This window comes from Grus americana, chromosome 6 (assembly GCF_028858705.1).
Source record: "Grus americana isolate bGruAme1 chromosome 6, bGruAme1.mat, whole genome shotgun sequence".
Taxonomy (NCBI): domain Eukaryota; kingdom Metazoa; phylum Chordata; class Aves; order Gruiformes; family Gruidae; genus Grus; species Grus americana.
The window spans coordinates 7,153,254-7,170,556 of record NC_072857.1 but is presented as its reverse complement, the minus strand read 5'-3'; the positions used below and the strand labels follow the sequence as shown (position 1 = coordinate 7,170,556).

The window sequence follows — 17,303 nt, the reverse complement described above, 5'->3', positions numbered from 1 at the left end:
TCCAAGGAAAATGGACAGCCTTGCCTCGGCTGTCCTTTTCCTGGCTCCAGACCCCACACGTGAACAGCCTCAGGATGCCTCCTCCTCCCTAAAAATGTGGCAGTGGTAGGTGGTCTTGGCGCTGCCGGTTAACGACAACATGTAGACCCCATGTTCCAACTACCCTACCCTTCTTTTGGCATTTGGGTTTAATTAAATATTACAGTACTCCAGTTTCTCTCTGTGGTTTTCCCTATGTGTCTCTGTAGTATATCTCTCTATGGCCTTTTTATTACAGAAAAAAAAGAGTGTGTTACTTCCCAGGATGAAGGTTTTCAAAGACTGCTTCAGGAAAAAGTTTCAGCTAAATATTCACCTTATTTTCTGCCCATCCCATCCCCTGGCATGAGAATTAAGGCTGGGTTTGGATCATGGGAGGCCGAAAGGCGTTGCCAGCTGCAGAAGGGGCTGTCCTACCCTCGCATCCCCGCTTCAGGAATCTTCAAAGCCACTGTCACCTTTGTCTGGTTTTCTGCTATCTCAGAGCTAAATTGCTTCTAAATTTAGCCCTGAAATCCTGGCTGGATTCTCCTCTGGACCTCTCTCCGACATTTCTGCACATCTCCTTGGGTGCGAAGTGACACTGTTAATTACAGCTGTGGCTGCCAGGGGAGCTGTAAGCGCAGAAGCAGAGCCCATAATGGACCTGCCCTCCATTTCTTGTTTGACTATAGGATTTTTACATATTGCTCTCATAACAGTGCTCAAAGAACATTTGTTTATTCCCTATCTTTCCCTTTCTTTTTTTCCAAAGTCTATTTGCCGTAAGAAAATTTGGCCACAGTTCTTCCTTCCTCGATGTTAAAAGAATAATCAAATGAAATTGGATCAGAAGACAACTGTTCAGACATTGCTGTTCTCTATGGTTTGTTTTTTTTTTTCTGGCAACAGAATCAAAGTTAAAAAACTATCAAAAAATGTTATTTCTGAATGGGTCAAACTGGCTATCAAAGCAGCTTATTTAAAGCAAGGTAAGACTTCCCCTGAGGCGTTAGCGTGTTGAAATGCACATTCTTCTAGATCTTTATTTTCTTACAAAAGTAAGTGTGCATCTTATGAGGAAATATTTAGAGGATTAGCTATTTGAGCAGCATCCTCTGTAGATGCTGCATTTAGTTGTAGTCATCTTTGTTGTTATTCCTTGGCTCTAAATATAAATCTTTATAGTGTGTCTTTTTGCCCAAATTTCTTTTATGCTTTTTGCTGCATTCCATAAAATGACCCTTTTAAAGAGGCAGCAATACCAGACTATGCGAAGGAATGATTTTTTACTAACCTTAAACGAGCTTTCTTGTGTTCGACTATCACCGTCAGCCTCCTCTTGCCGAACCACCTTTGCCCACCCTTACTCGTGTCCGTGCCTTTTGTTTCTATTATTAGTCTCTGTCCATTTTTCTCTGTTTGTGACAGGTCGATTAAAGCTCTTCCACGGGAGCTGGGAGCATTTTTAGTGTAGAAATAGTAACTCAGTGTAGAAAGAGTCTATCGGAGGTGTAGGAGAGCTTTGATAGCAAGTTAATGCACAGGCCATCCACTGCCCTGGTTTCTGCAGTAGGCTACAATAAGAGTATCTCTGAAATGTGGCCCATCTCATCAGCCTTAATAATGCATTTGTCACAAATACAACCTGTTATGAAGCAAGGCTCTAATAAAATGTTTCCATATAAAGATAGATTTGGAATTAACATTTTTCTCTCCCTGTGTGTCATTCCATTTAATGTGTTATATTGGAAATATGGAGAACTACCACTTCAGCCTAAGCCCTTTTGGGAATTATGTCCTGATGAGTAGGATTTTCAGGCAAATAAATGGATGACAAATAATTTTAAGTGGAAAGTCACAGTTTCATATCTTTACTGCTGGTAGGGAGCCCTGTGGCAGCTGGGCATAGTAGGCGTTTTAGTGGATTTCAGTGAGTGTTAAGGAGTTTCACGTCTGACACATTCTGAAGGTCTTCAGACGCAACATCATGTGTTTCTGCTTGTGTGGAACAAGAGTCCTACAAAAAGAAGAAACCCACTTTTTTACATAGGCGGTGGGAAAGTAATAGGAATTGGTGAGGAGGATTGTAAGCACGCTCAAGTGACTTGCGGCTGGGGTGTAGAAAAACACATATATCATTCTAATTGTTGTTTAGCCTTTTGTGTTGGGCAAGTAGAACATCTGTGTTTAGATAACATGGGCCTGCAATAGACTTAGAGACACCCTATTAAACATGCTTGAGATTCTTGCCCTGCTATGGGAAACACCAAAGCAAAACTTGTGTGCCTCTGCCTGGGTGCTGCTACGGGCATCCCCCGGTTGGCCAGGTAATGAAAATAAATTTACTCTTTGCATTTTATTTGTGGTTGTTCCAGCATCCTGCCTGTGCCGGCTCACACGTAGGCTAGTGCGTGAACAAAACAAGCTGACTGCCAGAGCAGCAATGAGTGTGCTGGGGCACTGCATACAGCAATAAAGTTAGCATGACAGGGGGAGATGGGCGTGTAGTGGGTATCTTCTAAGGTGCCTGATGTAGTCTGCTTGATCAAAGAGTTTGTGAGGCCATCTTAGAAACATAGCAACAGCTGAATTTAGAAGATGTGAGGAAATGAGCCTGAATTGGGAAATGTGGGTAAAATTAAACTTCAGCTCGGTCTGCTCTAAGGATTACCATAATGATATTGATGAGTAACTGAGAATTTATCCTACCTTAGTCTGTTCCTGGGTCTGAGAATTTATCCTACCTTAGTTGGTTCCTGAGTCTGAGATATACTTTGAAATCTCTCTGTCCTCCAAGGTTTGCAAATGAGGATGGTGTAAATTAAATCACTGAGGGCTTGGTTTGCAAAACTGCTAATATCCCTCACTACAGACAGAGATTCCCTCTGTGAAATCTTGCATCTCATTTGTATTTAGTAACATGGAGGAGTGACAGTTAAAAATCATATTATTCAACAAGATTGCATTGCTTTCTGCTTCTGTCTGAATTCATTGAAGTCCTCCAGCAGAGGAGATTGAGCTACACAACCAGAGTGCTCAAAGTCACGCTGCAAAATTGAAACAAAAGTCTATCAGGAATTCAGTACATCAGTACTCTGTGCTGTGGCCTGCTAATGTCACAAAAACATCCTATTTCCATCTCAAGGTTTTTCATCATCTAAATGAGTTGTGCTGCTCTCCCTATGCCCAAGCAGTAGAAAATCAGGACTGTTCCCTTGCTTAAAATCCTGTTTCCATCAGATTTTTTGAATACCACAGCTTTATTTAAGAAGGTCAGATGCCTTTGTATCCCTGCCTTGGCAGCAAGGTGACCTCTAATAGCAGGAGCAAAACTCCTCATCCGAGCAGGCTGGACCTCGCCGCAGCTACCTGGTGTTTGGAAAAGCGCTCGCAGATCTCCCTAACGTTGTTAATGGTTAGTGGCATCTTTAAAACAGCGCCTGTATAATTAAAGTGTGTAGTTAGGTTTCTTATTCAGCGTCAATGAGACGAGAAGGAATGGAGGCAGTGTATTGATTTAAATGTATTGATCCGGGGGGTCACTGTATCACTCGCCTCCCGTGACGACGGGGAGGGAGGCTGCGGAGGTCGCTGCGGGCTCAGAAGCTTCTCCCTGCCTTTTCAGTGCCTGTGTGACCTGGTCTTGAACAGAGGCACTTACACTCGGTAATACCTCTCCGGTTTCTAAATTAAAGTGCTAGGAATGTACATTTAAAGAAAAAAAAAAGTTTTCTTTCGTGTTGTTGTGAGGCTTCGTGATAATATTAATTGCACGTGGATCTAATTGCTTTGTGTTCCTTTCGTCTGCAAAGTCATCTGGTGGTTTATTTTGCCTGAAATAAGAGCAGTATTATAATGCACAATACGTGCTAATTACCAGGATACAAGGAAACGCATCAGCGTTTCCCATGCTGTAAAATGGAAACGGTCGCATTGCTGTCCAAGGGAGGAAGCCTGTCTAAACGAGGCTTGTCTGTGTCTTGGGGTCACAGCTTGGCAGCTGAAATGAGGTGGCATGTTGTGTTGACAGTGCCTACCGTCGTGTCTTTAGGAACTGGCAGAAAGATGCTCTCTGCGGAGGGCTCCACACTCTGAAATTGAGTTTCTTAGTGTGCTCCAGCAGAGCCTGAAACCATTGACCTTGAGGCCATATATGATTTACTGATGGGGGCAGATATTTTTGGTGACATTTGGCGGCAGCTTTCTCCCAGTGATGGACCCTTGGCTTTGGAAGATGCTTTCTCGCCTGGTCCAAATTGCCCAAGTCTATATTGATCTTCAGAGCACTCTGCAATGCACATCTATTTTCAGAGCTACTGTGCAACTGGGCCTCTGAGAGAAGTCAGATGTAGGAGAAAGAGGGGAATTTGACAGTCTGTGGACAATTTAATTTTGTCTTCATGATGTATTGTGGAGGTGTGTTCAGCCTTTAAAAAAAGCCTTATTTTATTATATAAATCTCATAATAATAAAAAATAAACACAGTCTCAGGGTTTTTTTTAATATATGCTAAATAATTCATAATAAACTGTAGTGGGATGACTTTCTTTCCTGATATACGGAAGATGACAACACTGATAAAAAGAAAAGAAAAGCTACTCAGTTTTGTTTGGACAAAGCAGATGATTTCCCAGTGGCAGAGTGATGAGCAAAGTATATAGAAAAACACAGCTGAGCTACTACCCTAACTGCTATTGATCCCAGTGGATGATTTTTTATTTGAGTAAAGACTTTCTTAAGACGTCAGGGCTCCCAAGCAGCTGGCCCAGCCCTTCACTGGGGGGGAGCAGCCCCAGGAGGAGAGGGAATCATTTCCACATCTGGTTCTGGATCCCAGGCAGATTTGTGCAGTGGATTTCTGCATCGAAAATTCCCTGCCAGATGAATGTATGCTGTGAAGTCCTATTTATTTGCACTCAGAAGGCAGCAGATGAGTCTCTCTTCTCTGGAAGACTTCTCAGCTTGTTCTGCAATCAGTTACAAGGAATGTGGTAATTAATGGCGATTTCCTTATTTAGTTAAAAGATTAAATATATCAACTATTACAGTATGTATGTAGCTCAAAGTGTAAGCTTGCAAGTTCTTTAAGGAAGAAAAACTGTAATGCAAAATCAAAAGAAATTAGGAATCATAGTGCAAAGTCAGCATCAACCCAACTGCCTCGTCAGGATTTACAGAGACTGTGAAATTGAGCAATAAAACCAACCTTTGGATGAATTTCAATAACAATAATGTTGAGTTAAACTTACCAGTGCTTTTTACAAGTCCTCTCTGGTCTGTTTAGAATCTATAATTGGTCTGCTACGAGGTAACAAGAGCATGTGCCTCTTTGTTGAGAAGAGCAAGTGGGAATAAATTAGCTAAGGGTCCATTATTTGAGCATTGCAAAATATTTGATGTGAAAGTTATTTTTGCTGGGTTTTTTGGTTGTGCATTTACTGAACGTATTCATTAGATTATCTCTTAAACTTCCCAGCTAGCAAACTAATAATGCATAAAATCTCTCAAATCCTTGCATATTAAAAAAAAAAAAAAGATTAAACATTTGTTCCATGGCAATATTAAATTCTTTTCAGATGCAACTGAAGTTGTTAGCAGCTTTAAGACTCCCAGACTTACTCTGCTTAGTTTCCTTCGGTTAATAATGTTCTCCTTTGATGCAGGATTTAAATGTTTGGACCTGGATTGCTTAGGACGAGGTGCTCCCCTTGGAGCTCATGAGCTCCTGGAGCCTTTGGTCATGCCGTGGCTGGTGGTTGCCTTATCTGTGGCACGTTGGGAAAGCCCCAACCATACAGCTATGATCAGCTGATGGAGTTAGTCTCTTAACTGCAGTCTGTGCTCGATGCTGGGTTTTAACCTGAGTTAAAACATGAGGTTTGCTTTGTAGGAGATCCCAAAGCTTAAGCTGAGCAGAATCTGGCCCACCGAGTGCCATGGTCCACCAGGTCTCCCTTATAAAGTCTTTAGCTATTAGACTTTTAGTGCCATGTGGATTTACTGGTGTTATTCTACATATTTCACAGTCAGTAACCAAATGAAAGTAAATATTAATTGCAAAATGAATCAATTTTTTTTTTCCTCTCCCTTTGGTCTGTGTAATTAGAAACATTTCTTCTGTGTCACTGTCCACTGTGCTGCTGCCTTGTTTGTTAAAGGGTGATCTCTTTCACCCCGTAGACTCCAAGGGAAATTAGTGGTGTTATTACCAGTGGCAGTTGTGGTGACGCACAGAATTGTCCCTCTCATAGGAATGACCTTGAGTTTTACGAAGCACCTCAAGGTTTACTAACAAGGGTAGAACGACTAGAAGTTTGTTAATTGAAATGATGAAATATGTTAGAGAGGATACAAATGAGTTCAAAGCCAATTCAATTAGAAGTGCATCTGTTTCCAAAGCTGCTGGAGAAACGTTGTTTATTTTCGAATCGCTTTTAAGTCAACCTCTTGGAATCCTATTGGCACTTTTGTTTAACGCTGTGTACAGACCTTACACTTGCAGCAAACTTATCATTTGGCAACAATCAGGTGGATGCCAGTGTCTTACGTTACCTTGTCAACCTACTAATCGCCTGCTTCTCCCACCGCCATCCGTTTGCGAATATAGAGGGGGACACGGAAGGACACTGCAGCCCCTCGCTGGCTGTGCCTGCTGTGAAATGTACGGCATCTTGTGTAGGTGGGAAGGAAATTGTGCTACTGCAAAGCTCCCCCCCCCCCCGATGCTGCAGTGCAATCCACAGCCTCTTCATGCTTCTGCGCCTCCGACACCCACCAACCCATCATCCTATTGCCTTGGCTCTTTTGGGCTGCACAGCAAAAATGAGACAAGAGTAAGAGTTTTCACACCGTGTATTTGAGCCTTTGCCTCCGACACCCACCAGACCGTCGTCCTCACTTTGTTTATCTACCTGCTATTGCTTCATCTTGGGCTGCACGGAAGAAATGAGACAAGAGTGATGATTGTTACATCATGTGTTTGAGCCTTCCCAGTACATCCTGTTGTAATCATAGAATCATTCAGGTTGGAAAAGACCTTTAAGATCATCGAGTCCAACCGTAAAATTGTGGGTGCTTTGTTTATTATAGACACTGTAAGGGACTCCATTTGTGGCTTGTAGAGCAACAAGCACGTTGTTCTTAATGAATAAATAATAGTAAAACGAGCTGTGCAGCCTAGGTAAATGCATTTGTTCATCCCATTACATTGGCAGTGTCTCAGTAATAAAACAATAGCACTTAAACATAGAAAAAGCTTATTTGATCATCCAGCTCAATTTTTCCTGCCAATTCAGGACAATTCCCAGTATATGTTTCAAAGTGCCTACTTAAATATCCCATGCGCTGGGGTTTCAGTCGCTACCTCCTGTGACATCTGTGTGTGCAGCTTCAGCTCTGTGGCTTTTGGTTCAGATAGGACAGAGGCTCTCATCTGTTTTTCTAAATTAAATTACCTTTATTTTTACAGTATTTGAGATTTTGAGGAATGAAACAAAAGAGGCTAAAGGAAGCTTCAAGAAGTAATATAAGAATACATGGAAAGCAGACTGAGCAGGGCTGGGGAGAAGAGGACATCTTTTTCCATAGAAAGTCTTGGAAACTCAAAAGAATTTTGGTACCAGGTTCTGCAGAGGAGAGAAAAATGGGGAATGTGATGGATGAGTGAGATGTTTAAGGATGACGCTGACAAAACCAGCAGCGTAAACTCAGCCTTGAGTTAGTCTCCCCAAACTGAGCGACAGTAACTCAGAAAAGCGTTTATGCTGTTTCCTTTATTTGTATTCTGTTATGGTAAGAAGTATTTCTCTGGATAATAGCCTGAATGTAGAATTCTTTATTAATAGCTTGTTTTAATAGCGTATCTCCCTTGTGATTTTTTTTGTGTGTGTGTTTTGTATTATGCACTGTGCCAATGCTACAAGTTTTCTGGGAATGCTAATACTAGGATTACTGTGGATATCCAAACTGAACTCTTTTCAACTCCTGACAATGGCAAGCCACTGCTTGGCTCCTATGGAGAAAAACAAATATCCTGTTCTCATAGGCAATGGATGAGCTGAGTACAACATTATTTACTAATTTCTCAAAAAGATAGCCATAAAGGCATTCTCTATCTGAGCAGAGAGGATGTATCACATAAAGATTTTTGGAGGAAAATTTTTTGTTGAATGAAGTCTTTGATCCATGGTATCTTGGCATAGGATTAACCTCAAGTGATTGATAGAAGAAGTAATGGCAGCCTGTGAGAAGAGCTTGAAAGAAAGTTATGCTCCCATTTTGATTCTGTAGCATTGTTCAACATGGAGAATTGGCTTCCTCTGGGCAGTATGGTAATTTAATGCTCCATTAGCTGGCCATTATTTGTTTATACTTAATGTAATTTAGAAATATGGGTGAGGAAACTCAAAAAGTAATAAGCTGGCCCTTTAGCAACAGGACGTCTTTAGAAATTCTGTGGTTTGCTGAGGGATCCCCGCAGCACCTCTCAGGGATGGAATACAATAGGTTTCTTTAGTTTTGTTTATTACAATTTTTCCTTCCTCTTTCTTATATTTTTTTTATCTTATATTTCTTTTTATTATAGAGGTAGGACTTGGACTGCCAAAAGGCTTAGCCAATTTTGCCTTCACTGATAAGTTGATAACCCCTCTGTCTAATCCTACTTTGAAACAAGGCACTTTCTTTGTTTCTGTTGAGAGTTAATTACCTAGGCTGTCACACAGCCCAAGGAAAAATGATATTTCATATGGTGGTGGAACAGAACTCTTTGGAGAACTGCCTAAGAAATGCTTCTCATAAATCTATCATGAGAAAATTTCTTTTACTTATCATAATGTATTATGAATTGCTTTGAGTGGCAACCTAAGCAGGTGGAATAGAATATTAGTGGGCTATTTGGGAGTTTCATCTGGGGGAAAAAAGTGAGTCTATTTTGGAAATATTTGTATATGTGTGTGCATGGGTGTAATCTCAAGATGAGAATGCAAAACATGCAAAGTTCAAATATCTCAAACACGTGAACACCACTGTAATGGATTGGGTCGGAAATAATTAAGATACCAAATTCCAGTGGCTTTGGAGCTGCAAATGAAAAGGCAAGGTAACACACGGAGATAAGATGTAGCAAAGAAAACCAGAGCACACTGTGCGGGGACAGGTCTGCAGCTTCAGGGAAGAGTTACGGCATGGGTTACTGGGGAAATGATCACAGCTGTCAGGCTACGGGGTGGCCGCTGTAAAGGAAGAGGGAGCAGTACCATCACGAAGGAAAAAGAGAGAAGAAATAGAGCATCATTGAACTGAAGGAGGGAACTATTGTTTCTAGCATTTTTTAAGGCACTGTTTACAAAACCAACATCAATATTTCTTGTACTTCTAGAAGGAGGATATTTTCCAGTGGGGGATGCCTAAATAAGTCTGAAAACTTTCTTGATATTGACTTCAGCATGAAGACCAGGAGGGAGGCAGTGTATTGCTGCTGTGGGTTGATGCTCAGGATGTAACACAGGCCCGGTTCAGGCATGGCAGAGCTGGTAAATCCAGCCCTGGGCCAGAATAATCTCTGCGCCTCAGCCTTGATGTTTCCTGGTTGTTTGGGGCTATGTCTGGGGTTTTGGAGGGCAGCTGCTTCTGGGTTGGGTTTTTCTGGGTTTTGTTGTTCTCCCTGCTACAGTGACCGTCACCTTGATAGAGTGGGGAAACCCTTCATAAAAGAATAATTGAATGAGCTAATTTGGCATTATGTAGGTAAGGAATATAGAGGGAGTGTTAGTGCAATGAAAACCAAACAGAAAGAAAGGGCGTAAAAATGAGAAACATCAGATATACAGTAGGGGTGAAATTCAGTTATTTCCATGACCATCATTGCCAGAGCTGTCAGAGGGTCGAAGCTGCCTGTAATAAAGGCTAATCTTAGCAGCCACCAGATTTCATGGTCTAACATTAAATCTCTTTTGTTTAAATTAAAATAGTACATACAGACATGACAAGCAGATAATAGAAACTTGAGGAGAATAAGTACAGGAAGGTGCAGGAGCTATTCCACACTGCCGACCCGAGACTGGTGCCAGTAATTCCCTGGAGACCTCAAGGGTTTGGCCACCCTTCCCTGCCTTTCTGCACACCAGGAGGTCCATGGCCAGTGCTGGGCTCTGCAAAATCACTCTTCCCATATGTCAGCTCCTAAACCAGCTGTGGGGTTGTGCTTGGATGGAAGAACCTTGTTTTTACCCTGAGAAACCCTGTTGAGTTTTAATTCAGCAAGATGTTGGTCCTGCAGATGTCTGGTGTTCTGATTCTAAGAGGTGATGATCTTGGGAGGACTTTTATGTCCAGCCAGGTTCAGGTGAAAGCAAAGCTTTAAAATGCCATTTATGAAAGCCAGAATAGGCAAAACAGTTGGAAAGATGTATAAAGAGAAGCTCTGGTGCCTCCACCATCCTCCCGTCCTATCTGCTGGGAAGAGAGCCTCTGACTTCTGTCTGTGCCAGCTCTGGAGATGGCTGGTATCTAAAGGAGTACAAGATTGGGTGGTACACTTACTTCTCCAAAATTTATTATGGCCACAGTCTCATAGGGAAGATAACCACTGCTTGTTGGTGACCACAGGCTTCACAACAGATACTTTTTGCCAGTGTGTGTCCTTCACATCAATCGGTTTTATTGTGATATTTTTAATGACCATTGCACTAAACCAAGTAGAAATCCATTTTAGTCACTGCTGTTCTTTGCAAATAATATTATAATGTCACGTTGGGAAGGCATCGTTAGTCTGCCAAATGTCTTCTCTTTAAGAAGTTCTCATTTTGTGTTGATCACACAGATTGCAGTGAGACATCAGAGGACTGGAGTTCATTAGATGCGGTGATTAAAACCTTTCTTAAATTTTTGGTTTAGGTTACATTGAAGAATCTTGCACGGTCCCTTGCCCGTTTGATTGCAAATTAAGCGATTGGTCCAGTTGGTCCCCTTGCAGCTCTTCTTGTGGACCGGGGGTGAAAGTCCGATCCAAGTGGCTTAAGGAGAAGCCTTACAATGGAGGTCGTCCCTGCCCAAAGCTGGACCTCAAGAATCAGGTGAGCAGCGTTCAATAGCTAACAGAAATCTCTTTGTGCTTACTGTGTTTTTTAATTGTGATCTAAAGGTACTGTGCTGGTGAAGAAGTTAGAGAGTTTTCTGTGGGACCCCACCTTGTGTCAGATTTTGTAGGCAGTCCTCAAACTCCTTGAGGATTGAGGGGGAGATGCTCATGTAACAGCAGAATTTGACCTGAAACACCGTATTTCTTATATGAAGAAATTTTTATCTCGCAGAGGTAAGCCAGGAAGCCCTGGACGATTAATTCCACCTGGACAATGTATAAGCATCAGAGAGCTCAGATGTCATGGATATTTTAAAACTGTTTAATTCTCTCTGAGACTATGGTTGCTGCAGAAACATTTGTTAAATATATATTGCTATTTTTAGCAGCATTTCCCTTCAACACAACACAAGTTCTCTTGAACATTAATCTCTGTATATTCAATATTGAAGTATCCCATCAGAGGAAAATAATCTCTAAATTGCTACTCTTAAAAAAAGATCAGCATCTATTTAAACGCTACTTAATGCTGTATGCATTTCTGCAAAACTAATAGTGATTTCCTACATTTGCTGATTAATTCTCAACACTAATTAACACAGATGAAGTACTGTTTAGTTTTGCCTGTCCTTTATTTCAGATTCAACCATGCAAATTAATTAATAGAGCAGAAACAGTCATGCTGAAGGGACTTCATATATGTGTTATGAATATATATATAAAATACGTTGCATAGTATGTGTAGAAGGACTTTAATAATATTCATACAAAGGTTTATTTGTGTGGTGGCTTATAGGTGCTAGAGCTGGTGGATCCAGTTGTTTTTTTGTGCAACCGTTGCTGCAGCAGTCGTGTCCCGGGATGCAGCACCACTTCTAAAGCCTGGTTCTAAACTTGCCTCATTTTCTTCACAGTTTATTTTTTTTCCTGTGGGAAACTTAGTAAATACTTTTTTTTTTTCTTTTTCGTTATTACTATTTGAAATTCATAGGCAGTAGCCTAACAGAAGCAGCAGGGACTAGGAAAATACAAAACTGCAATAAAGTGTATGTTGTCCATACCTCAGTGCTTTTCTTAATAGATCAGACAGATCACCAAAGAGGCAAAATGAAATCCCACAGTACATCATATGGTAACAATAAGCTCCTTTGTAATGAAAAGATACTGGGGTTTGTTACCCATAGATACAGCAGACTACATCTATTAAAAGTAAACTTATTGCTATAAAGTGTTGCCTATTCCCACGCACATTAGATTTGCTAATTTCAAACCCCTTTCAGAAGATATTAAAGCAAAGAAATTGTTTAAACTTTGAAATTACGTCTTTGTAAGGTTTATCGGTGCATGGTGCTTGCAAAGTGCCATGGCTGATATTAATATAAATGTGGTCGGTGCTTTTTGCCTCTTTACCAGGAACACACGTCTTGATCTAAACCCACTGAATTCATTAGAGGGCTTCCTATTGCAGGCTCTAGTATTGACACCTTGGAATTGCATTAAGGTCTGTTTCTTTAGGTTTGTGATTTTTTGGGTTTGGTTTTTTTGTTGTTGTTGGTTGGTTGGGTTTTGGGGTGAGATTGGTTGTTTGCTTGTCGGGTTTTTTTCTTTGTTTTTTGGACAGAAGCAGAAGCTATTTCTAGCTGGTTTAGTGCACCAATGGATTACCTTTTTCCAATTTAGATTTATAGGATTGGATCAGATCCTACTTATTTCAGAGTTTTTAGGGTAAGAAAAAATTGTTTTGCTAATAAGTGTGTGTACATATATGTACATATAACGTACACTTAGATATGCACACATATACACGTTGTATGTGCACTTATATTTATTGCCTCCCCAAACGCTTCTCAATCCTTTGCACAGTTTGGACTTTGACTTCCAGCACCGATTCAGACGTGCCGAGGTCCTTGTGCCTGCTGCAGTGTGCCTAAGTTGCCTACCCAGATGGTAAACTAAATTAGCTGATCGCGTTGCTGTTTAGCTAAGCTGGACACATATTAATCCACTGCAAGGCAGACTGTAGTCTCTTTGGTCTGGGTGGTCTTTAAATACTAGAGCAAATCTCTATAGATTATTTATCTATAAATATGTGACATACTAATTATTTTTATATAATCTGGTAAAATAACACTTGCTTTTGTTATCAGACATGAGAAAGCTAAATCACCTTGGTGCTGAGATTTGCTTTATCTTTCACTGGCTACTGTGCTATATTGTGTTTTATGCAGTTGATAAAGACGTTAGGTAACTTAGAACCAATAATAAGCTCCTCTAGGTGCCAGTAGATTTCCCTTATTATTTCCTTATTATTTCCTCCAATATTTTTAGTTATTTTTTAAAAAATATTGCTTCTGAGCTTGAGTCTTGTTGTTGCTTAATCAATTACTTTGGAGAACCCTCCATTTTCCAGTGTTTTATAACTAAAGCCCTCAGTCAGTTGGTGTGTTTTTCTCATTAAGCCAAATAATCTTTTCACCCTCTTCTTGTGAAAGGTGTTTTCTAGGCTTCTTGGCAGACCCCTGTATGTCTTTTTTTCCAATGCCTTTCAGATACTTGACATAAATTTAACTACAGAGAGCATTGCTATTCCAGCAATTCTCTCTTACCATTTCCCACCATATCGAGGGCCCTGCCAACACAGATACTTTAGCAAAGCTACTGCTTTGGAGAAAGGGGCAATCTGCATCATCAAAACAATTTATTTGATGAATATAAGTAATTATTTGAGTCATGTAAAGTGTTTCATAAAAGATTGTCTTCCTGGAATCGGTTCAATCAGTGCAGTGCAACTTGCTTGTGTATTTAGGACAGAACTTCCTAACAGAAGTTTAATTTTATACAGAGATAATGACACATCCTATTACTGCATGATATTCTGTGGCTTTTGTGCTCTTAATTCCACAGACATTTTGGCTCTTCTGGAGTATCTCAAAGCCACTCTTTCAAATGTCTTCATCCCTCCCTGCCTGTAGAACCTCTCAAGCAGTCCGCTCTTGCTGTAGATGTGAGAAGAAAACTCAGTGTTAGGAGAATTGATTCAGTTTTTATATGTTTCTTCTTCTCATTATAGCTGCTGGATTAGGTTGAGCCCTTCCAGATTTCCATTCCAGGTTATTTTCTAGTAGAAGGTACAAACAGTTTGTTGATATAGTCACTTCACACTTAAGCTTCCTCTGTGTTATTGCCCTGTGAAATTAAAAGATGAATTACAGTGTTTGGGGGGAAAAGATGACAGTATTTTAATGCAGACCTGTGTAATAAGTTGAATTACTTTTGTCTGGTACCTCTAAGTGTTTGAAAATTGTTGAAGAGTTGCCTAACTACATTTTGCTCCATTTTTTAAAGAAAATGGGCATTGCATGTAGAAGCTGTGCAGCTCTTATCTAAGGATATGATTGCTTCTGAACAGCCGATTGGATTATGGGGTCAGCTGGCAGATGTTCTTGGCTGTGCAGTGCATGTTAAAAGAGGGGTGGCATTTACATTTTTCTATTTCTGCTCTTACTTGAATGCACTTACACAGCATGCAGTTGCTAAGCTATTTAATATGTAGTTCTACGTGAGGAAAGGTTAAATATGAGTTATGGGGGGTTTATTGCTTGAATATTCTTTTATAGGTTTTTAGGATTACTACAAGAAAATGCATCCTATTTTAAAGACTCATGAATTCCAAGGATTATCTTTTTATTGATTGCTCTAATATGTATTCTTGTCAAGATTTTCCCTCCCTCTCCTTCCTTCTCTCTTTCTCTCTCTTACTCAGTCCTGCTAAAGGACAAGTATCATAGCAAGTAGTTTATTCCCCTTATACATACTGTATATATGTAAGTAAACATTTTTAAAGGATTGAGAGCATTTGTAAAGGCAGGCATAGCAGGAAAAAATGTAATGTATTTGAAATGTAAACTTACTGCTTTCTTTAAAATGAGTATTTTATTCTTAATGACTTTTTTCCAGTGTTCACTCTAGAATATGAGAAATACAGACACCTTGCACATAACAATTTTAAGTACTTTTCTTGAAATCGTGTACAGAAGTTTAAAGAAAGGGAAAAGGAGGACAGTGATACATTTACAGGTCAGATTTCTCCGAAGCAGGTGTGAAGATGTCTGAATTTCTGGTACCCTTTTCATAGAAAATGACTGGTTTAGTCCTACTTGCACTTCAGAGAAAACAAATTTTTTGATCATCAAAAACTATGTTAAATTTCTTTTCAAAAGTGAAAAATCTACAAAATTGTAGGCTTTGAAAACTCACTGTTAGAATATACAAGATTGGATGGGCTCAGAGACTGCGGTTCATTGTAGAAGCCGCTATCTGTTGTTGCGCTAGAGGTGGTCTGATCTTGGGGGGGGGCGGGTGTCATCTTTCCTGTTCTCTAATCTGTAATGTTAGGAAAGATCTGTTCAGGAAATGCCTTTTCTTAAGATGTTTCCAGGGCATTTCATGCTTTAATTCCTCCAAAAAACCCACAAAGAAAACCAACACAGTAGTATGCAGACTGAAGTTTGACTTGCTCACATTCGGTAGCTGTTTCTCTAGGCAATTTTTGGCTCACATTTGGCAAGCTAAGTTTCCATGATCCAAAAATACTCTTAGACTGTGTCAGAGGAGCTCTGCCTAAGGAAGAGCAACGTAGCATGGTTTATCACAGGACACTGTAATGAAACAAAGTCTGTTTTTATTTAGGTAGGTAACTGCTCTCAGAGCAATAATTTCGTGTACATTACAGTTTCTGAATAAGCAATGTATAACACTACTGTATTTCTCCTGTTTTCCTTCCTTCAAGTTATGTTCTTGTCCTTACTTGCTGACACAAAATATTTAAAACCTGTTTCATTTATCTTTGTTCCCTGACTGTGAATTATTATAATAGTATTTATTCTCTTAATCTTGAGTGTGTCTGACTATAAGAGTTTGTTTTCATGCTGTCTTTTGGTGTAATACTTGGTTGTACTCTTCCTTTGCATAAATATATCTTTTATACGTATGTGTGTATGTATATGTGTGTTCTATAAAGCATTTGCAAAACTGTTAGGTTCCTGTGGTAGAAGACAAGTTGGAACTCAGCATCTTTCATTGCTATCACTGAATTAGCTCACATCTAATCCCTAGATAGTGAGTTGCATGTATAACCTTTACCTTTCAGTATCAGAAATTAGTCTTCAAGAATTCATTAATAATGTATTAGCTATAAATAGCTCCTGCTTAAGTCACTTCTTTTATAGTATAGATTTCTAGTTGTCAGAAAAGCCACTGAACTTTTTTGAGGCACTCATGAAAACTCTTCCTCTCACCAATTTCAGCTGCCAGGAGTTTATTGCTGAGCCCAGTCCTGTGCTGCTGTATCAGTAGCATCGTCTGTGTAAGATCTCTTTCTGTGGCATGCAAGGACTCAGCTGACCTATCTTTTCCTCTGACTCCGTCTATCAAGACTCATTTGCTTCGTGTGCAACTTAAATTCTAGAAACAAAAATCCTGTCCTTAATCTTGGTTTTACCTTCAGAAGGTCTGATTTCCTCCCACTCAGCCTTAAAGGAAGAAATTACAGCACAGAAAACATTTGCCCTCTGATTCTAGTGAGCTTTTACAGTATCATAAAAATGACGTTTTTTTGCCTGCTACACTAACATGGGAGAATTTTCAGTGTCAAAAAATAGCAAGAACCTCCTGGTTTCCTTACACTTTTCCTCCTGTGACTGAAAGCTTTGATACTAAACAGTAGTTTAGTTCATTAATTGAGCAAAAGTAGCAAGCCAAATCTGTGTAACCTGAGAGCTAGCTCATCTTCCCAAAGCAAGTGTCTGGAGAGCCTGCCATGTGGGTACTGCTTCGCTTCCTAAGGAAAAAAGAGCCATTTCCCATGTTGTCCTTCAGGATCACAACCCTGTAGCGTGTACTGTAATTCCCAGCATATATTAACTTTGTATTCAACCTCAATAGCTATCCACACTTGGTTTTCATTTCTCCTGCAGGTTCTCTGTTGAATAAAGAGTTGTACACACATATTTTCACAATTGCCACCCATGAAAAGCATTAGCCTTGCAAAAATGGGGCAGTTTAACAACTTTCTAGGAAGTATTTTTCACTTAACTTCTTTTTTTTTCTATATAGGTCCTTTAAACTTCTCTGTAGTAATAGAGCATATTAATATATGGTTGTTGTGGTGTAACTCATCTGGCAGCTAAAACACCACCACCCC

The 17,303-nt window shown here is 40.0% G+C and overlaps 1 protein-coding gene across 3 annotated transcripts in view; it reads left to right on the top strand.

Moving 5' to 3' along the window:
• The window catches only part of THSD7B (thrombospondin type 1 domain containing 7B), a 358,700-nt gene that overhangs the window by 262,989 nt on the left and 78,408 nt on the right, over positions 1-17,303 (top strand). For all 3 annotated transcript variants that reach the window (XM_054830722.1, XM_054830723.1, XM_054830724.1), the window contains one exon: positions 10,918-11,096. In XM_054830722.1, coding sequence (XP_054686697.1) covers positions 10,918-11,096 — 179 coding nt within the window. The remainder of the gene's footprint in view (positions 1-10,917; positions 11,097-17,303) is intronic.